Consider the following 22,588-nt stretch of genomic DNA (forward strand, 5'->3'; position numbering starts at 1 on the left):
AAATAGTGGTGAACGTTTTAAATGTGAGAATTGGGGTTATAAAGATCTACTGGAGGAAAAGGCCAGTGTTGTGAGATTAATCAGTGTTTAATAGCAGATCCTTCTCTCCTGCAGAGAGTTAGGCGCATGGATCCATCAACTGGAGCTGAAAGTTTGAGTTTGCATAGCTTCCCTCAGGTTTATTGATTATGCTGGACCAAAGGGCATCCTTTGAGACAATGGGGTCTTTCCAATTTCCCCTAGACCTTCCTAGAAATGTAGGGGAAGCTGTTATTTCCATTGATTGCAGTTGAGTGTGCTGCAGAATCTTCTGATGATGCAACAATAGGTCTGCGCCTACCAGATGCCTCCTACAAAACACAGTGGAAAAGTTACTTGAAGCAGAGATGGAATTAAATAACTTTTTTTTTTTTAAGAAACAACCAAGCCGTGTCTTGTCTCTAGGGAAGCTTTAAAAACTTCAGCTACACTTTAAAGAATTTCAGTTCAAGGTGATTCTGTTTGATCTAGATTTTTAGGTTGCACTAACCACTTGTTGTATGAGGAGTGGTGCTTGGTTTGAATGAATAGTGTAGGATATTGAATGAGGCAAGGAAAATTTGGATCACTTTGAAGCTATGTTTCAAAATTCCCAGGAATCTTATGATGGAGTTGAAAGGGCCTGTCCTTTTGTTTAGATGTTCTCATTGGTTGGACTTCTTCACGGTCAGCTTGGCTGTTAAGTCCTTTCCCTGGACTTCCAGATTTACTAAGATGATAGGAAAGGAAAGCAGCAAGGGAACTGCTGCCCTAGGACAGGTGCTCTTTGATGGCAGTTATGCTAGTACAGCTTGAAATAAGGATGTTCATATTAATATCCCAGCTAGACAGTTTTACCTGGACTCTGTCTCTCCAAACAGCTACATGTCAGACTGTACGTAGTAGAAAAGACCCCAAGAAAATCAAAGTTGCTGGAGCAGTTACTATGGGTAGGACTGTGGCATTGTCTATTCAGCCGATCTGAATGTTGACCCTGGTGAGTTGAGTTGCTTGCATGCAATATGTCCTCCTCTGCTCAGGAAGCATGGAAGCCACAGGAGCAGCAGTTAGTGCCTTGTACCTAGCTTTGCCTCAGTTCAAATGGGTGGGCATGTATCTGTAGCACAATCTGCAAGATAACTGGCAATAGGTGAGATCACTAGAATTGAGTAGTCTGTGGTTGCTCACTTGAAGTTATTCTTTATTGCCAAAACTGAAGAGGCCTCCTGGTTTTCTTGTCTTTCGTTCGCCTTTTGCTCTGTTCCCTCAAGCAGGGAATAGGCATAGAACAAGAGGGTTAAGCCCTGAAGGGGAGATATTTCATTATATGGAACAGCTGCTGCTGGCAAGGTGTGTTCCTACTTTCCTATGGTAGACTGGTATCCCATGCTGCCATCTTGCCATGAGGCTGACTTTGGGAACAGCCATGAAGTGTCTGTGGGTATCCATGTGCTGGAAGCCATACTACAGAACCTTGATAACAGACAGCAGAGGTTTTTGGAGCTGCTCGGTCGATCTAATGGTACTTACAGGCTGGACAACAGAGTAGAAACAAGAAATCAGTTACTTAATTAAAATATACATGTTGACTGCTGAGTCTTGTGTACTAATGGAAGCAAGTCCATCAGCTTTAAACAGCTCTGCTATCAGCAACAGGGAAGGGGAAGTTACTCTGCTTCTGGACAGCTTGGGGCTGGGGACATGAAAATGCACGTGTAATTCTCCCTTGGTCAGAAGGAGTGCCTAGTGTTACTTTAGTGATCCTTCAGATATTTTCAGGAACAGAGACCAGAGCTCCTTCAGCCAGGTGGAGAGTTTTCCCAGGAAACAAGGGGAGGGAGGGATGCTTTAGGCTTGGAGATTCCTCATTCTGAAAAGAAGTGATCTTCCCTAAGATCTTGATTGCCCATTTATCTACATGGCCAGACTGGCTAGAGTTCTGTGGGTTGTAACTGAGCACTTTGTATTACCTAGTAATCCATCCTTGCATGCCCACCTCTCTATTTAGGGTGCAGTATGTTTGAACTTTTGCTTTAGTGCCTACTAAAGCAAGTGTTTGAATGCTGCCATTCAGATCCTCCTCTTCTAGGTTCCTCATCAGTCAGCGCCATGCTGTAGTCTTTGTTAGACTACGCTGCTTGGTGCTGGATTCTGCATTGCTGAAATTGGCCTCAGGGTTCACAGTCAGCAGCTTGAACAATTGTTGTCTCACATCCAGCAATGCAGTCTCTCAGTCTGTACCACCTGCGTTGGTAATTTAAGTCCATTCACTGCAAGCATCTGTGTGATCCATATGCACCTTATGTACTGAATTAATTTGGATCCTGTGGTGTCAAAAGTAGCCTACTGTCTTGTGGAGTACTACAAAGTTTGTGTGTTGCTAAGGGGCTCTGACAGAATACACCCCTTTATTCACATCCTATGCGCTATTGTAATAATCTTTGTACAAAATATGCCTTGTAAGAGATCATTTGAAAACTCATAATTTGCTGGTCAATGTTGTCCTGGTAAAATGTGTGGCAACGTTGTATGTGAAGTTATAAGATTTCCCTGTATGATGGTGTTAAACATGTTCCAAACCCGACATCCCTGCCCAAACAGAAGTTGGCAAACAGGTCTGTCCTAAACAAAGGAATGTGCGCTCTGCTTAGTTTGCATTTAAGCAGTAAACACCGCCATCAGGCATGAAGGGAAGACAAAGGAAGTTCAAACGGGTGAAAAAAAACAGCAGGGACTATCCTTCCACATAGACTCTCTTTGGCTCCTGGTTCTTGGATGGAAATGTTTTTCAAGATGGGGGACTGAAACTATAAAAAGGAGGGACAAACACCCAAAGGGACCCCTCTCTTTCTCTGCCCGTCACATTCACTGCGCTCGAAAAGACAATCCAATGAGTGCATGAGGATTTTTCTCTCCATGATTCAGTGGGATGAGAGAGGCAGGAAGTGCAAAGTGAACTTTAAGGACATAGGAGACACTTTTGAATTGCACTAGGTAGAAATCTGAGCACAGTTTGTTCAGGGCAGCCAGTGCAGACCAGGCAAAGAGTGAGAATCTAATCTCAAATAGTCAAGAGTTCAGTTCTAATAATAAACAGGCATTTTCATAAACAGTATGCTAGGGACATGGTTATTTAAGTATTTGAGGTGTTAAAGGTTTGTACCCCTAGTAAATCTTTGTACTAGAAAAATCATATGTACATCTGTTGCTCCCCACCCCAAAAAAAAACCAAAAAACCTATTTAGGAAGTATTAACAGCATACAAATCCTTGCCATGTAACTATCAGAAACAAAACAATAATCACTACAACAGTGAGCTTTTGTTTAAAGAGACATTATACAGGAATATAGTCATCAGAGCTCTCTAGTTAATGGCATTACCATATTACAAAATGAGCATCATTACAATGCACAAAGCTTCTTAACGTGCAGGCATCCATCTGAGTTGGTAAATGCCGTGGTTACCTGATGAGATTGCCCTCACTAAGTGGAACCTCATCTCCTCTGTTTGCAAAGTGAGACAGAGCTGTTGAGCTTTGACTCCATTTGGCATTTCTGTGAATGTCATGTTTTTTGGTGAATGGCACTATTTATCTATTGTGGGCTCTGAAGTGACCCTCCTGCTTACCCGAGTGACTTACTAAATTCACCTCCTCTTCTGGATCAAGCGCTGCAGGAAGAAATCTGGATTATAGTGAATGAGAAGCTGGATATGAGTCAACAGTGTGCCCTTGGTGCCAAGAAGGCTAACGGCATTTTGGGCTGTATAAGTAGGTGCATTGCCAGCAGATCGAGGGATGTGACCATTCCCCTCTATTTGACATTGGTGAGGCCTCATCTGGAGTATTGTGTCCAGTTTTAGGCCCCACACTACAAGGAAGATGTGGAAAGACTGGAAAGAGTCCAGCGGAGGGCAACAAAAATGATTAGGGGGCTGGAACACATGACTTATGAGGAGAAGCTGAGGGAACTGGGATTGTTTAGTCTGCAGAAGAGAAGAATGAGGGGGGATTTGATAGCTGCTTTCAACTACCTGAAAGGGGGTTCCAAAGAGGATGGATCTAGACTGTTCTCAGTAGTACCAGATGACATAACAAGGAGTAATGGTCTCAGGTTGCAGTGGGGGAGGTTTAGGTTGGATATTAGGAAACACTTTTTCACTAGGAGGGTGATGAAGCACTGGAATGAGTTACCTAGGGAAGTCGTGGAATCTCCTTCCTTAAAGGTTTTTAAGGTCAGGCTTGACAAAGCCCTGGCTGGGGTGATTTAGTTGGGAATTGGTCCTGCTTTGAGCAGGGGGGTTGGACTAGATGACCTACTGAGGTCCCTTCCAACCCTGATATTCTAGTATGAAAGAAATAATGAGAAACCAATGTCTATTCACCTGTGCCTAGCAGTCCTCCCACTGCCATACCATAAATCCTGAGCATGCATAAATGCTTCTGCACATAAACAGCACCTGTTACAGGCAGACAGGGAAGTGACTATCTATATCCTGGTAGTCAAGACCATATTAATAGCTGGCCAGAAGAAATCGCATTTAGCTGAGCCTAGCAATGAAATTCTCTTTTCACTGGGAAGACCAGTGAGACAACTAGGGTCGCTTCTAGTGATCTGTACTCTGCAACACTCCCTACTGGATACCAGCCTGCTTTTCTCTCTACATATGCTTGATTAGACAATCTCAGGAGGCCAATAAAACACAACTTTTACTGGCCAATATATGTCATTCAATATCTGTAATCAAACAGTAATAACCCCTAGGTCCTTTTCTGCAGAACTACTGCCTAGCCATTTGGTCCCTAGTCTGTAGCAGTGCATGGGATTCTTCTGTCCTAAGTGCAGGACTCTGCACTTGTCCTTGTTGAACCTCATCAGGTTTCTTTTGGCCCAATCGTCTAATTTGTCTAGATCCCTCTGTATCCTATCCATACCCTCCAGCGTATCTACCACTCCTCCCAGTTTAGTGTCATCTGCAAACTTGCTGAGAGCGCAGTCCATGCCATCCTCCAGATCATTAATGAAGACATTGAACAAAACTGTCCCCAGGGCACTCCGCTTGATACCGGCTGCCAACTAGACATGGAGCCATTGATCACTACCCGTTGAGCCCGACAATCTTGCCCGCTTTCTATCCACCTTATAGTCGATTCATCCAGCCCATACTTCTTTAACTTGCCGGCAAGAATACTGTGGGAGACGATATCAAAAGCTTTGCTAAAGTCAAGGAATAACGCATCCACTGCTTTCTCCTCATCCACAGACCCAGTTATCGCCTCATAGAAGGCAATTAGGTTAGTCAGGCATGACTTGCCCTTTGTGAATCCATGCTTACAGTTCCTGATCGCTTTCCTCTCCTCTAAGTGCTTCAAAATTGATTCCTTGAGGACCTGCTCCATGATTTTACCAGGCACTGAGGTGAGGCTGACTGGCCTGTAGTTCCCTGGATCCTCTTCCTTTCCTTTTTTAAAGATGAGCACTACATTAGCCTTTTTCCAGTCATCTGGGACCTCCCCCGATTGCCATGAGTTTTCAAAGATAATGGCCAATGGCTCTGCAATCACATCCGCCAACTCCTTTAGCACCCTCGGATGCAGTGCATCCGGCCCCATGGATTTGTGCTCATCCAGCTTTTCTAAATAGTCCCAAACCACTTCTTTCTCCACAGAGGGCTGGTCACCTCCTCCCTAGGCTGTGCTGCCCAGTGCAGTAGTCTGGGAGCTGACCTTGTTCATGAAGACAGAGGCAAAAAAGCATTGAGTACATTAGCTTTTTCCACATCCTCTGTCACTAGGTTGCCTCCCTCATTCAGTAAGGGGCCCACACTTTCCTTGACTTTCTTCTTGTTGCTAACATACCTGAAGAGACCCTTCTTGTTGCTCTTAACATCTCTTGCTAGCTGCAACTCCAAGTGTGATTTGGCCTTCTTGATTTCACTTCTGCATGCCTGAGCAATATTTTTATACTCCTCCCTGGTCATTTGTCCAATCTTCCACTTCTTGTAAGCTTTCTCAGGATGAGACAGGAGTCCTCCCCTCTTGGTCTCTCCTGCTTATGCTTCTTCCCAGTATCCCATTTCCCCACTTATCTCAGGGCTTTGGGTCTCCTTCCCCCGGTGAACCTAGTTTAAAGCCTCCTCACTAGGTTAGCCAGCCTGCTTTCGAAGATGCTCTTCCCTCTCTTTGTTAGGTGCCTAGCACTCCTCCTTCTTGGAACACCATCCCATGGTCAAAAAATCCAAAGCCTTCTCTCCAACACCACCTGCGTAGCCATTCTTTGACTTCCACTATTCAACGGTCTCTACCCAGACCTTTTCCTTGCACAGGGAGGATGAACAAGAACACCACTTGCACCTCAAACTCCTTTATTCTTCTTCCCAGAGCCACGTAGTCTGCAGTGATCCGCTCAAGGTCATTCTTGGCAGAATCATTGGTGCCCACGTGGAGAAGCAGGAAGGGGTAGCGATCCAAGGGCTTGATGAGTCTCTGCAGTCTCTCTGTCACATCGTGAATCCTAGCTCCTGGCAAGCAGCAGACCTCTCGATTTTCCCGATCTGGGCAGCAGATAGATGACTCAGTCCCCCTGAGGAGGGAGTCCCCGACCACCACCACCCACCTCCTTCTCTTGGGAGCGGTGGTTGTGGAACCCCCATCCCTAAGACAGTGCATCTCATGCCTTCCAATTCTGCTCCTTTCCCTCAGATGTATGATCTAGTCCACTCTCTGCATTAGTACCTGTGAAGAGAACATAAAAATGGTTTCTCACCTGTATCTCCATGCTGGTACATGGACTCTCCTCTTTCTTCTTCTGGAGGTCACATGCTGCCAAATTTCTTCACTGCCCCTCTGTCCCTGCTGCGCAGCCTGCTCTGATTCTTTGATATCCCAAAGTGCTTTACAATAACAAGAACATATATCCCAGGAGTCTAGCAACTCCTATCTGTGTCCATTTATAGCCTTTGCACAGCCTAGGTTGATAAAATCTGTTTGATTATTGACTGGATCATTAGAATTATGTCCCTTGGGACTAAATTCTAAAGGGCCTTCAACCAAGTATTCGTTTGTAGCTCTTCGTGAAAAATTAAATTCCTCCTGTACCTTGTATTGTGGTGACTAGCAGCAGGCACAGACCTCTGCTTAATGTCTCATCTGAGGGGAAAGGCAGCAGCAAGTTTCAGAACTGATTAGCAGGGTTCTTATTGTGAATGGCCTTGGTTCTTGGTGGTGGTTCAGAGCCCTCTGCTGGAATTAGTTGGTTGAGGTGGTGATAAATGAAAGAGCATGTTCCAAGGAATCTGAAAAAACAAGTGTCTTGTTAACCATCAGTGGTGCTGTCTGCAGATACTGTTGTGTCTGTTCCCCAGCAGGAGAATGAGGTGGAAAGCTTATCTTTAAAGGGGAAGTTTCCTTGCACTCTTCTCCATTGCTCTTTTTTCCTATTTTTTGCTTGTCTCTGTACCACCTATTTCCCAGCCATTGTATATGGGGTGCAATGTCCTTTGCGTCATGATCACCAGATTTCAACAGGAAAAGTAGGATTGCGCACTCATTCTCTGCTCCTTTGGGTCCTCAAGTTACAGATTATAACATGTTTCTTTCTCTCTTCCTTTTTCAGGTTATCTCCTGCAGCATATTATGCCCAGAGAATGATCCAGTATCTTTCCCGGAGGGACAGTATTCGTCAGCGCTCCATGCGTTACCAACAGAATCGTCTCCGCTCTTCCTCGTCGTCTGCTTCCACCTCAGAGAACCAAGGCCCGTCCGTAGAGGGAAATGATCTGGAGTTTGAAGACTTTGAGTAAGTTTGTGCACCCTGCCTCTTTCCACTACATCACACTGTTTACCCAATGGCTGCTTTATAAGTTCCTACTGCTCAGTAAGCAAACTTGTCTCAGGCTTGTTTAGGCCATTTGATCAGAAATTAGAGCAGCATCTGTCACTAATCAGTCCTCTGCACTTTTATAACAAACAAATGAGACACAAATTGAGCTGCCTACTTCACTTCAATGCCTCCAGCTGACTTGCTGCTGGAGTTCTGGTTAAGCAGGATCCTGTCATGTCCTTCATGTCAAGAGCAGAAACCAAGGAGGGACGTGAACTCAAAGCTGTAGCAGAGTAGGAGCAAGGAAGATCTTTCAGGAGACAGTGGTGCTTCATTGAGCTGAGTAGAGGGAGAGCATAGTCAGCATGTGCTTCCATTCTCCATTTACTGTAGCTATGGAGACAGCTTTGGGAGGCTCCCTTCTCACAGGGGTTATAAGGTTGAACCCTGACTTCAGTACAGATTATAAATGGACCAATGTGTAGCAGAGAGATTCCTCCAGTCAGAGCTGAGGACAGCAAACCTCTAGGATAACTGGTTGTCTCTCACACTATTTCTGCAGGGCAGTTTTCCTCTTAGATGAGGCCTTCCTCCATTCTTAATCCCCTATACTGGGTTCCATGCAAGCCTCTGCTTGGAGCTGTGCTGTTGGACTGTACTGTGGTGTGGCCCTGACAAAACTGACTTGCAGCAAGTTCTTTCCACTATATGGAAGAGTGAGGTTCTTTACACAGGCATCTGACTAACTGTAGTGGGTTGCTCAAAGAGCTTGGGCACCAGTTACTGTCAGAGCAGGGCCGGTGCAACCACTAGGCGGACTAGGTGGCCTCCTAGGGCGCCAAGTGGTTGGGGGCACCAAAAAGCAGTGCCCCCCCCAATTTTTTTTTTTTAAACAGCAGAGCACAAGGCTGCTGCTGCTCCCCAGCTCCAGAGGGGCCGCCCATGGCACAGCCAGTCCCTCTCCCCAGGGGAGCAGCCGGCAGCGGAGCGGGGAAGGGAAGGGTCTAGCACTAGCAGCTGCACCTACTTTGCTGTGCCGCAGGCTGAGCCGGGCTCCCTGCCGCCCCCGGGGCTCTCAGTGGCGGCGGTGACAGCAGGCTCGGGTGCAGGGGGGCTGGCTGCCTGTGCCACTGCTGAGAGCCCCAGGGGCGGTGGGGAGCCCGGCTTGGCCCGCGGTGCAGGGAAGAAGGCGCAGCTGCGCTCTGTTCTTTGGGCGGAGAAGCTGGGTTCTACTCCGCCTGCAAGGTACCTAGCCAGGCTGTGGGGAGCCGCACGGGCCCGCGGAGCGACGCGGGGTGGGCAGGTCCAGTCCCTGGCCTGGGGAATGGTGTATGTGGGAGCAACCCAGGCACCCCTCCCCCAGCCAGCGCCACCCCCTCCAACACCCACCGACCAGTTACCTTCTCTTCTGTGCACCCCCCGCCCCAACAACCCACCCTGTCCTGCCACTTTTGCTTCTGGTCAACCTCCACCTGGCAGCCCCCCGAGCCAGCCATGGTGACCTTCACCCCTGCATCAACCTCGGGACTGCCCTCCACGCTGCCTGCCATCTCCCTTGTGCAAACCCCTCCCTGCCACCTCCACCCCCCTGCAACAACCCTGGGCACAGACACCCCCGTGCCTGCCAGCCCCTTGCAACAACCTCCTCCTGCTCACTTCTCCCTTTTGCCACTCCCTCCCTGCCACTGCACCTCCTGCAACAAGCCCTTTTTGCCTCTGTGCAATCTCTTCCCTGCCACTACACCCCTGCCACCTCCACCCCCTGCAACAATCCTGTGCATCCCCCTCTCTGCCACCTTCACCCCCTGGAAGAGCCCCCCCCTTTCAGGTGCCCCCTGCACTTTGTGAACATCTGGGCCCCTTGGGGGAACTTGGCCGTAGGAAAGTGGGGGCTGGACATCGGAGGGGGGGCGCAAGGTGGAAGTTTTGTCTAGGGTGCAAAATATCCTTACACCGGCCCTGTGTCAGAGGCATTGAGATAAGAAAGGTCCATCTTGCATTCCCTGCCCTGTTGATTGTGACCTTTCCATTCATTCATTATTTGTTCTATTTCAAAGTAGAATTTTCCCAGCTGTTGCAAGTATCCACTTTTATTTTGATCCTTATCATACTTGCGTTCTCCAAGCACAGGATCCCCACACAAAACAATCTGCTCAGGGGTATTGGGACTGTGGGAGCTGTGAGCACTCCAATGGCCTGGGCTTCTAGACTGTCCTCAACAGTGTCACCTTCTGGCATCAGAAGTATTAACCTCTCCCACTGTCAGAGCTCTTGCCCTCACTTCCTACAGCACCACCTGCTGGGGTAGCAGCATACCCCATGACATTTGATTCAAGGTGAAGCCTCTTTTATGAAGGACAGAATTGAATTTGGCCCCTCCCAAAGTAGCAGCAGATAAATCCCTTTCCTGGTGAGGATTAAGGGGGTGGGAGAATTTTTCTGAAATGTTATTCAGTGGAGCTGTCATTTCATGCTCCAGCAATTAAATACTCGAAAGCGCAGGGGTAGTGCATGCATCTTCTCTTTTCATTGTGGCCTTTGTTTGTGTAAGATGTAAATGAGGGGAGATATGCAGAAGTGTCAGCTGCCTAATAGCTTTCCCTAAGCAACTCTGCAGGCTGGAGGAGCATCAGTGTGACAGCTTCAGGGGCCATTGTGTGAGGGGCGAGCCCAGCAAACACAGCCCTTAGTATTTCCATTATTGCCTCCCATTCATCTTCTGGGGAAGGTGGTTCTGCTGGTGAAAATGGATGGTACGTTCTCCATTCACACAGCAAAGCCGATACCTGTAGAGAAATGTGTTCCCCTGCAGATAATATTTACGCAGTTCCTGAGGCCGCCTTTCATTTCATGCTGAGGAGTCTTTCTTCCCTCTGTGCTAACTGAGCTTTTTGGGAATGAAAATTCCATATTGAATTCTGCCCCTCTGCATCTTAAGGACATTCTCTGCCTCTCTTTCCTCTGCTTCATTGTCTCTCTGACTGATAACAGGGACCTAGTTTGGGGACCTTTGCGTTGGAATTTGCCTTCTGACTCATCTTTCAGTTTTGTCCGCTGACCTCTCGCAGTGAAGCCTTTTTTGTTTTCCTTCCATCTTTCCAACTGTCCCTTCTTTGCTTTACCTTTCCTGATACTCTTTCCTTTCCTGATTCATCTTTCCCTTTTCTGCTCTTATTGAGCTGGTTTAGCTTCCACCGTTACCCACACTCTCTAGGGTGCCCCACCTTTATCCTTCCGTGGGCTCAAGGCATATTCTGGTTAATTTAGACACCCCCATCCATACTCAGTTCCTAGGACTCAGGACGTATTCTTTGGAGGGTTTGCGGGGCCTTTTACTAGTGAAAGTGCCTTACACAGTAATATTCTTAACCTCTATTTGTTAAGTTACCAAATTAGAATGCACATAGTAAGCTTACAGTGCTCACCACTGCCAATAAGGCAGATGAACTTTTCCTGGTGGCCAGTCAGGATCAGGTTGTCCGGAGCTCCTCCAGTTTCTGCCTGATATGGTTGGCAGGGGGTTGAGTCTGGCAGCTCTGATCCTGGGTTGTGTCCTGGAATTAGGTTCCAAGGAACATCCTTTTGGACCCCAGTTTATATAGTTAAACTTGAGTCCTGCTTAGCTATACCGTAACCAATCATTTTAAACTAAAGTACTGCAAAATAATTCTTTGACCAATCCTAGCATATTTGGAAACAATTCTTTAACCAATCATACACCACCACTTTAATTGATTTAAATCTTGTGAAATTAGTTATGTGACAGACAAACAAAAACCAGACAGAAATCATATCGATAAACAATAAAGTAGGAACCATGAAGGCAAAACAGTAAAGATGTATAGATTTCACAATCATAGCTGTTAATAAGTGATTCCTTGCCCAACAGAATGCTATCAAAGTGTTCTTAAGATGTTTAAAAAGATCTGTTTCTTTATCTGGTGATGGTGAGTACTATTAGGACAGGAGCATCTTCTTAACAGCCCAATATTTCATTGTTTTAATATTATTTAGATGGAATGTGAGGATGTGATTCCCTCTCCCCCCGCCCCCTTGCTTTTTAGCACATGGCTACTGCTGTCCTAATGTGGCTGCAGAAAAAAGGCCTCAGACCTTACACCACATCTCTCCCGTCCTCTCTGATGGGTGAGAAAGATGGGGTTAGGTCAGTACTTTCATCGCTATCCTTCCCTTCCATCACCACCATGCTTTTCAGCTTTCAGTGGCTTGCTTTTGCTTCTGGAATCCAAGAGAGCGTTCCCTGAAGTGCTAGCAAGCTGCCTTGGTTTCTTGTCTTTCTATTCTGGATGAATCAGATTGTAAATTTCTCTCCCCTTCTTTAGTCTTTGTTTAGGGATCCTGGGGAAGGAGGCATATGTGATAGTTACTACCCGTGTGCTCTACTGGATCTATGAGCAGGCAGTGATAGTTACTTCATCCCTCACCCTTTCCATAGTTGCACAGGGCTCTGGAGGCCCAAGCCTTGCTCAGCCCCTTCACTCTTTTTTCCAGGGTTTTAAGGGTGTATTATTGTGTGCTTTCGGATTTGCTGGCCCACAAGAAACTTGTTCCCCAGCAATGTTGAGTTTACACTCTTGTGGCCCTGTAGAATTGCCACCTGTACCCACCTTCTCCTCCCTGCCCCAAACCCCGCTCTCTCCTATGCAACCCTGTTGGGATTTTCTCCTAAAACAGATTCTGTTCATTTCCCACTCACTAATACCCACCCACTAACACATGTTTAACCTCTCAGCTTCAGCATACTTTTCCGTACTAAGTACAACTGACAACTGTAAGCTCAGGGCTTGTCTGCACAGGAAAGTTATGCCAGTATAAACTAAGATGTGAACTTAAACTGATATAGTTATCTTGGTATACCTCCCCATGCTGAAACTCTGATTCAGAAATAGGAGTGTCTATGTAGGGCCTTATTGGTATAACTATCGAACTACACTGATACAATTATAGCGGTATAACTGGTAAAAGTTTTCCTTGTAGACAAGCCCTCATCCATCTTGGGCTCCCTAATGTCCCAGCCTTGTTTGCAATCCTCCAGCATTCTTGGAATGAGGAGCGTGCTTTGGTACATTTAATGAGGGAAGATGTCCTTGTTATTGATTTCAGTAAATCCTGCAGGCTTAAAATCCCTCAAATTGACTTGCACAAGAGAGAACAGGTGTCTCTTGGCGATTTCCTTTGGCTTGGAGCAGTTCTGACACGGGAGTCATCGCTGCAGTGGGCAATGCTCTTGGGTTCCTTGGACACGAGCAGGTTAAAATCTTTGCATACAATGCAGATTGATTGCCATATTCATATGCAGAAATATTTCCATGTCCTGAATTTCTGCCATCTATCTCCCTGTCTCTGTCTGCAGCAAGCATGGGAGAGAATGCAGATTTACTGTGTTTGTCAGAAAGGCAAATATTTAGGACAGTATGTTGCTCTGTCTGAAAACCTTCACGGAAATGCTTCACCACGGTTTCATAAAGGGTTTCAAGCCAAGGCTAAAGGTGTGACTGTGGCTGACTCCCTCTGTCTGCCTTCAAAAATCGGCTGCCTGTTAGAATATAGATTGGGAAGAGCTCAGCAATTACATTTGTTTAATGTTTGTACTTTCTCCTCTTCTATATGCATGCTATCTCTCCCATTCTCTGCTCTGACTCTGGTACCATTCGTCCCATAGGAAGAGGTCACTGTTGTACCAGCATTGCTCACTGTTAGCTCTGTTTCTTCCCTCCTAAATCCTGTAAATTGGACTGTAAAGCCGAACAATTCCCATCAGTACTGGGAAAGATCCCTTCTGATCTGTGACTGTGACGCAAATGAGTAGTCCTCGGCAGTATCTCCTGTGGACAAGGAGAGGGACTGGGCTCTTTGATGTTAGGTCCCATCATGGTATTTAGGTTTTTCAGTTCAATGCAAGTGCAATAGAAATGCCTAGACAGAGATCTGTGATCAGTGTTTTCTCACTGCAGGAACTAGTCTTTGGCAGCCCCAGTCGGTAAGACCATGGGTTCGTGACAGCCACCTATTGACTTGCAGAGTGGATGAGCCTTCTTCAGAATGTTCATGTGCTTCAGAGCACCAGGGATTACTTGGTTCTCTTCTGTAATGAGGCCAGCTGTGGAATATTTGGTTCCCAGACCTATGAGTCTCTTAGCAAGTTATCTTGCACCAGGTTTAAAGTAAACACTCTAGGCAATGTAGTATAAGCCATGGCCTTTCCATTCAACAAAGGCCTCCAGCCTCCTACCTGCCTTCTCTCCACCATTCTTGACAGCTTCACTGACCTCTCACACTGGGGTCCAAAGGAGTCATCTCAGAGCTCCTCCAACAGTAGTCATCTTTTCATAAAGAAACAGGAGGCTTTAGGATCTGAGAGCTGCACGCTTTGACCTTGATTTTATAAAGCAGAGAACTGGTTTACGTTCAGTGCCACTCTCTCCTTTCCTACGTGGAGCTGTTCGGTAATTCTCAGATTTCCAGGGCCTTTGAGAACATGAGTTTACATGCACTCGTAGAGGTATGGGGTAGTTACTTTGGTGAGCAGCATAGCAGGTTATTACTGTCTTGTCTTCAGGCAAAAGTGTTTGTTTGGTTTGGGAGCCTTCATCCTTCCTTGTCTCTCAGTGACTTCTCCATTCCAGACCAGCTTGTAAGTAAACTTGTGAGGTTGGATTTGTCTTCTTATTTACACATACACAAAGGGGAAGGATGTATGGCTGGCTAAACATTCAGCCAGGAAGATCAGGAGATCCCCTCTTTCTGAAGAAGATACATAAGGTGACAAGTTCTGAGAAGTGTAGGCCAGAAGGGACTCTGATCTGTAGGACCTTTAATGCAAGAACAAGAAGTGTCATCCTGGATGGTTGAACTTATGACCACCATCTAAATAAAATGAAAAAAGAAACTAGCAGATGTGTACATGAAACTTCTGGGTGACGTGCCTGACCCAGAAATGCTGATGAGCAGTGACTTCTAGGACCTTGATGTACAAATACTTCAGGCATAGCTATTACATAAGTCCATAAGAACAACCGTACTAGGTCAGACCAATTGTCTATCTAGCCCTATATCTTGTCATTGGACAGTGGCAAATGCCAGGTGCTTCAGAGGGAATGAACAGGTAATCATCAAATGATCCAGCCCCTGTTGTCCACTCCTGGTTTCTGGCAAACAGTTGCTAGGGACACCCAGCGCAGGGGGTTGCATCTCTGACCATCTTGGCTAATAGACACTTGTGGTCCTAGCTTCCTTAACTTATCTAATTCTTTTTTTGAACTCCATTATAGTTTTGGTCTTCACAACATTCCCTGGCAACAAGTTCCACAAGTTGACTGGTCATTTGTGTTAAGAAGTACTTCCTTTTGTTTGTTTTTAAACCTGCTGCCTGTTAATTTCATTGGGTTACCCCTGGTTTTTGTGTTATGGGAAGAGATAAATAACACTTCCTTATTTACTTTCTCCACGCCATTCACGATTTTATAGACCTCTATCATATCCTCTCGTAGTTGTCTCTTTTACAGGCTGAAACATCCCAGTCTTCTTTTAATCTCTCCTTATGTGGAAGCTGTTCCATACCCCTAATCATTTTTGTTGCCCTTCTCGATACCTTTTCCAATTCTAATGTATCTTTTTTTGAGATGTGGTGACCAGAACTGCATGCAATATTCAAGGTGTGGGTGTACCAGGGATTTATATAGTGGCATTAAGATATTTTCTGTCTTATTATCTATTCCTTTCCTAATGGCTCCTAACTACTTGTCTCTCTGCAGGAGACGTAGATGTGACAATTGCAAATTGCCCATGATCACTTTTACTGGCATAACTACAACGAATACCCTTCTGAGTGATGGTTTCTTGTCACTGGAGTCCAGATAGCGCTGTTAAAAGCAGGAGCTTAAAATGTTTCTGTCCCTGACTTTTATTCCGTTTTCTTCCCAGATCCTCTTTATCTCTCTTGCTCTGCATTTAAGCATAGTGGGGTAATGATTTACACTTACTCCTATACCACATTGCTTTGCTTCCCATGGTTTGATGAAGAGTAGCATTCTCAGAAGCAGTTTTTTAAGTAGAAAGGGATTACCTAGGACTTGGTGGTAGTTTTTGTTTTCATTCGGTCTCTTTCTACTAAAGATCTTTGGATTGGGGCACTAAGCACTGGGATATCACTACCAAACATGCAACAATTTATATTAATTATATTCATCTCCTTTAAAACAGTGCAGGTAAAGAACCCTGCAAGGTCTGGAGGAATGGGAAAGATACTGAGTCTACACTTTGAACTTTGCTTACTAGTGCTTGGGAAGTGTCTTAATTTGGCCTGTGATCTACTCATTATAGCCTGCAGCTCTGTCTTCCCTGCCTCTTTACATTTATTTTTACACTCTTGCACTCCTCTTCTTAATCTTAATGCACAACGACAGTGCCTGGATGTAGTCATAGTTCAAGACTTCTTCCTTGCAGTGGCACTGCTATTAGCAGGACATTGTTAGCTTCTGCAGACTAGCATCCTGTTAACCATGAATGCTGACTTCCACAAGGGTGCTGCTTGGATGAGTTTCTGCATACCCGTTTCAACTTAAACTTCAGTAGTGTGAGCTTCCTGGCAACGGTGCTCTTACGGCGTTGATGGCTCCAGCTTCCTGAGCAATTCTGTTGACTCTCAACAAGATGGGGCACTTTTAAAACAACGTTCTTTCCTAAGAGTAGCTCCAGGAAGTAACCACTTGTCTGTATTCTGTCATTGCTTCCTGTAACTCCCACACTTTCAACTCTTTTCCCCCATCACCTGTTGGGTGAGAATCCTGGAGTCTGTTAATGGTTCAGTATGTAGAGAAGTAACTTTATGTTAATTGTTGAGCCCCTAAGTCCGGTATGGATATTGAAAGTCCACAGTGAGCAGCCAGTGTATGTTTCAGGGCTGTAAACTGCTTGCAGAGTAGCACCAATTACTCTGAATGTTCTTGCTGTTAGGGATAGACCTGGTGTGGGGTCTCCCAGTCACAGTTACTGATGGGAAGTAGTCAAATGGACGGTAAATGTTGGGAACTTTACCTTGGCTAATGCAGTTGTTGTATCTCTGGAAGGAGGCTGGTTCCTGGGTGGTGTGCTCTGTTTGTATAGAGCCCTAGTGATGTTCCAGACACAACCTGCATGCAGTGATGAGCTGCCAAAATCTTAACCGGTTCCCTATAAAAAGTTCTGATTTAAGGGGGGGGGGAACAGGGGAGAGGCTGGGGGAGACATCCTCGTGGGGCTGGAGGCCCCTGCAGGGCCTGGGCCAATTGCCCCACTTGCCCCCTCCCCTCCACTCTGGCCAGCCCTGGAGTTTGCAGCAGCCCCCCCTCCCCCCCCCCCCCCACACCTTGCTGGGCCATTCAAAAAGTGGCAGCAGGACGTCTCTGGAGCTCAGCTGAGCTGCCCAGCTGATGCCTGCGGCTGGCCACCTGCAGCTGGGGGGAAGCGGGGGAAGGGCCAGGAGAGCCTCAGCCTCCCCAGCTGGGAATCCTGGGAGCAACAGGATGGTCCGGTCCGCAGACCAGAGTTCTTTGCCCACCTCCTGGCCCTTTAACAACCGGTTCTCCACGGAGGTCTAATTTTAGCATCCGGTTCTTGAGAACCTGTGGGAACCTGCTCCAGCTCACCACTGCCTGCATGGTTGTGGTGGTTTTATATTATTTTGCTGTTTACAGTTTCAGTCTATCCCATGAAGTTTCCAAGCACTAGTGACTAATGCAGCCACTGATTTGGTTAGTCTCATTTCAAAAGGCAGTGGTGGGTCCCTAATCATGTGTCAATGTGACAGGTGGGATTGGAATAGACACAGCTGGTTTCCTGTTCAGAACGTATATGGTAGGCCTGTGAGTTTGTTTCACTGTGCTTTCAAATTGGTCTTTTTCTGAAGTGATTAATCCTTAGCATTTAGCAGGGAACCGTTGCTGTGTTTCTCTTTTGACCAGGTGATGAATCCTCTTGTATGTGGTGCTTGTCAGAGATACTTGATCGTCTGAAGTGTGCTTTTTTTATCTTGTAAAACTCATTTTATTTCTCCCTGAATGGCCCTCTGAGAGGTAATCAAGGCTGTGTTCTTTTTGGCGGTCAGGAGAGCTGTTAATAAACCCAGCCATCTACAATCCTGCTGGCTTAAGGAAGCTTTAGCTGATAAATTGATGAGGATTTCTCAGGTGTTTCCCCTGGAACAGCTTCTAGTGAAAGATGATCATATTTAGCATTCAGAAGAAAGAGGTGAAATACTGGGAAGGTACCATGTCTTTACTAACTTTACCTGGCTACCATCTCAGTTGTTACATGCACTAGAGATGAAAAAGACCTATTCTGCTAGTTTCCATCTTGTCAGCCAGGACAGGATTGTTCCCTGCAGTCTGTCTCTAGTGCTTTATCTGCTACCTTTGGGAGTTTATTCCACAGTCCTAATACATCTCCCTCTTAGTAAAGAGATTTTTGGTGTAGCCTAAATTTTTACTTTGCTTAATTTTATCCCATTCTTTCTAATTACATTCCTATGTTTCACCTTAAATATTTCTCCTTCCTTCATGATTATTGCATCCTTCAAATACTTGTAAATGTTTGATCCCTGTTTACTCATTTCTTACTAAGTTATGCATGTATAATTGTGATTCTTTACTTCTAAATCCCTTAAGCCCTTTACCTACTGTGGGTGTTAGTAGTTATTTCTGTCCTTGTACTGTCAAGGCGCTGTGCGTGCGCACGCTCGCACACGTGTGCACCCTTCCTGCCCAAAGAGATCATAATCTGTTGAGATGAGACATGAGATGTCCAGAATTAAGTGTAATATTTCAGTTAGGGTGTCCCTATGCCCAAAACTTTGTCAAGAGCAATTGCCGCCTTCCTGCTTTGGGGCATGAACATAAGAACGGCCATACTGGGTCAGACCAAAGGTCCATCTAGCCCAGTATCTTGTCTTTCGACAGTGGCCAGTGCCAGGTGCCCCAAAGGGAATGAACAGAACAGGTAATCACCAAGTGATCCACCCCCTGTCACCCATTCCCAGTTTCTGGCAAACAGAGGCTAGGAACACCATCCCTGCCCATCCTGACTAATAGCCATTGATGGACCTATCCTCCATGAACTTATCTAGTACTTTTTAAAATCCTGTTATAGCAGAGGTGGGCAAACTTTTTGGCCCGAGGGCCATATCTGGGTGGGGAAATTGCATGCAGGGCCATGAATGTAGGGCTTGGGCAGGGGGTTGGGGTGTGGGAGGGGTGCAGGGTGTATGAGGGGGCTCAGGGCAGGGGGTTGGGATGCAGGAGAGGTGCTGGGTACACAAGGAGGCTCAGGGCAGAGGGTCGGGGCGCAGGAGGGTGCGGGAAGAGGCTCTGGGCAGGGGGTTGGGGTATGAGTGAGTGCAGCAGGGGGCTCAGGTTCAGGAGGGGGTTGGGGTGCAGGAGGTGTGCAGGGTGCGGGCTCTGGCCCGGCGCCGCTTACCTGGAGTGGCTCTGGGGTGGCAGCGGCGTGCAGCGGGGCTAAGACAGGCTCCCTGCCTGCCCTGGCCCCACGCTGCGCCACTCCCGGAAGTGGCCGGCACCATGTCGCTGCGGCCTCTAGGAGCAGGGGAGCAGAGGGCTCTGCGCACTGCCCTCACCTGCGGGTACCTCCCCCGAAGCTCCCATTGGCCGCGGTTTCCCGTGGCTCTGGCCCACGGGCCGTAGTTTGCCCACCCCGTATTACAGTCTTAGCCTTCACAACATTCTCTGGTAAGGAGTTCCACAGGTTGACTCTGCGCTGTGTGAAAAAATACTTCCTTTTGTTTGTTTTAAATCTGCTGCCTATTAATTTCATTTCATGAGGCCTCTGAAATTGAGGGACTGGGAACAGAGTGCAGTAATCTCAGGTGGACTCTCCCAAAGAGGGACTTCCCATCACTGCTCCAAGAGGAGACTTTTTGCTCTCATGTTGTATTGCATACTTTTGTCTAATTTGCTGCCTGTGTTCGTACCTATTGATGTCTCTGCATTCTGCTTCTTCGTTATCTCCCTTTTATTGAATGTTTGGGATTATTTTTTCCCAGATGTGTAGTTGGTTTCCATCTTTCCACATTTTGTTTTTATTTACTGCTCATATTTCTCTTCTCTAAGGGGCTTTGATCCATGTAAGTGCAAGTCAGTGAAAGTTGAAGGCGCTTCCAGAAAGAGCTGAGAACCCTGCAGTATCAGGCCTTAGGTCCCTTTGTTTCTCTGTACTCAATGATGTTTGCATCTTTTCCCTATTCAGGGCAAAATTGGCAGTTAATTTGTCTTCAGTGGCACCCTATGCAACGCACATCCTTTGCTTACCAGCATGGGTATGTAGGGTAACTGACAACACATCCTTAGTATCATCCACACATTTCATTTAACATGCTGTTTGTTTCCTTCCTTCATATTTGTCATGGATTACAGGGTGTGCTATGCCTTGCACCTTCTGTAGTCTCTTGTGAGTACACCCTTCCTGGTGATAGGCCTTGAACTCTCACTCACTCCAGGGTAGGTCCTGACTCTTTCACTGTATCTCTAGGCTTCAGCACCTCTGTTTCTTCCCACAGCTTGGCAGTTTGGCTTGGCTGCCTGCAGGAGTCTTCTGTCTTAGGAGCTGTGATCAGGGCCCCAGGGGAGACCACACTGAGCTTATTCAGTTAGGGCAAACTGCAAAGAATGGGGCAGACAATTCCCAAAGCTGATGGATATTCCAATACTTAGATTTACCAAGCCACCACAAAACAGCTTCTACAATACCTTGCTGGTTGCACAGAAGCCAAAACACAGTTCCCTTATAGCAACCCAGCCTTGGGCTTCCACCCAGACACCCAAGTCAAATATGAAAGTTCAACCACTCCCAAAGGATTGGACACATCACCTCCCAAGTTAATGAATATTTCAGATCTTACCCAAATACACACTTACAGCCAATTCTTATTAACGAAACTAAAATTTATTAAAAAAGAAGAGTGAGTGAGTATTGGTTAAAAGATCAGTATACATACAGACGTGAGTACAGTTCTGAGATTAGTTTCATAGTAGAGATGGCGAGCTATGGAGTTACAAAGAGTTCTTGGAATTAGTCCATAGATTCAGTCCAGTGTTCATATTCAGGGAGATCCAGGTGGGACTGAGAACTCAGTCTTAAGACTTAAGCTTCCCCTGCATAAAGCCACAAGCAGATTTGAGATAGAAAGGATCAGGACCCAAGGGCTTTTTATATACTTCCAGGCCTTCTCTTGACAGCTCAGAGTTCTTAGGCGACCAATAGGCAATCATCGAGACTCTGAAGTAGACCTATTTCCTAAGCATCACCAGTAATTAGCTACACAGATTAACATAAGGCAGTTGCCTGTTTTCCACCATTTGCAGGTGATTTGCTGTACATTTCAAAGAGAGATCAATACAGTGATATTAATATATTTACATGTTAAGATCTCATTTTGATCTCTGAATTAAGACTACAGCATAGACAGGAACCGTTTGACCTCTAACAATATATATGTAAACACACAAAACCACAAACATTATCTACTAATATGTCCCTTAAGATTGAATTTGGATCGTTTATCCTACAGGATGCTTAAACTTTTCTGGCCATGTGTCATAGGAGCTTTGTACCTGAAAATGTATGTGGGGTCAGTGTTTTGAAAGGCTGAACTAAGTTCTACTTATTAGTCAATAGGAAGACAGTAGTGGAGAAATGAATTAAAATAACAAAGCAGGCTTACACATGTGACTCTTACTGAAACTTTATTCTTTCCTTGCAAGTTTTGGGTAAGTTGCACGCAGCCTAGACACTTCTCCTGGACTGGGACAGTCAGCCCCTGAAGCATACTCCATGTCTCACTGTCAGAGTGTCACCTCCAGATTCAGCTGCTCACTCATACTCTTTCCTGTCTAGGCAGGAGTCTTTAACAGTTTAGTGTCCCTTTGATCCTGCGCTTGATTTGATTCCTCCACCAAAACCCGTTGATTTAACTCCATGCAGTCATACAAAATAATATCAAGCAGGTAAACTGAAGCACATATAATTGTAGAAATAATACATAAATTTCCCATGGGCTTCACAATGTAACCAAAGATGATAAAATCAAACCCAGTGCCTACTTCACCAATTATTTATCACTTCTTTCTTTATCAACCTCTAAGTACTTTCCTACCCATGTGATTGAAATTTAAATATGATTACATTATAAACGAATTTGATCTAACTCTTTAAATTAGATTTTGTGAAACATGGTATAAAATGCTCTAAAGAAGGGTTTTAGTTAATACCTCTACCATATTGTCTTGATCTGCTAATTTAGTAATTCTCTAAAAAGCAATTAGGTTTGTCTGGCGTGATTTGATATTTATAAGCCTGTTCTGTTTACTGTTTATACCGCTTAATAAACTTACATGGGATTTTCAGAAGTGTTCAGTGTTGATCTAACTCTAGTCCTATTGCAGTCAAATGGGAGCAGTTAGACCAACATAGAGTGCTTTTGTCAATCCCAGCCTAAACCTTTAGAAAATGTTTTTTTCTATTTGATTGTTTTATTAAGCTGTGAAATTAAATGTGCAGGATAGTAATTACCAGGATCGTTCTTCCTCCCTTTCCTGAAGATCTCGATTAGGTTTTGCTTTTCTCCAGTGTCTTGGTAACTGCCCAGTTCTTAATGCTTTTTAAAAAATGGCTTAGTTTGGTAAGTTAACTAATTTCCTTCTTTACATGCATGAATTTGTAGTTCATGTTTTTTCAGATC

General features: G+C 45.6%; 1 protein-coding gene across 3 annotated transcripts in view; it reads left to right on the forward strand.

Annotated features, from left to right (window-relative positions):
• The window catches only part of AMBRA1 (autophagy and beclin 1 regulator 1), a 191,662-nt gene that overhangs the window by 59,289 nt on the left and 109,785 nt on the right, over positions 1 to 22,588 (forward strand). For all 3 annotated transcript variants that reach the window (XM_045014742.1, XM_045014743.1, XM_045014744.1), the window contains exon 9: positions 7,633 to 7,815. In XM_045014742.1, the coding sequence (XP_044870677.1) occupies positions 7,633 to 7,815 (183 nt within the window). The remainder of the gene's footprint in view (positions 1 to 7,632; positions 7,816 to 22,588) is intronic.

Source organism: Mauremys mutica, chromosome 4 (genome assembly GCF_020497125.1).
Source record: "Mauremys mutica isolate MM-2020 ecotype Southern chromosome 4, ASM2049712v1, whole genome shotgun sequence".
Taxonomy (NCBI): domain Eukaryota; kingdom Metazoa; phylum Chordata; order Testudines; family Geoemydidae; genus Mauremys; species Mauremys mutica.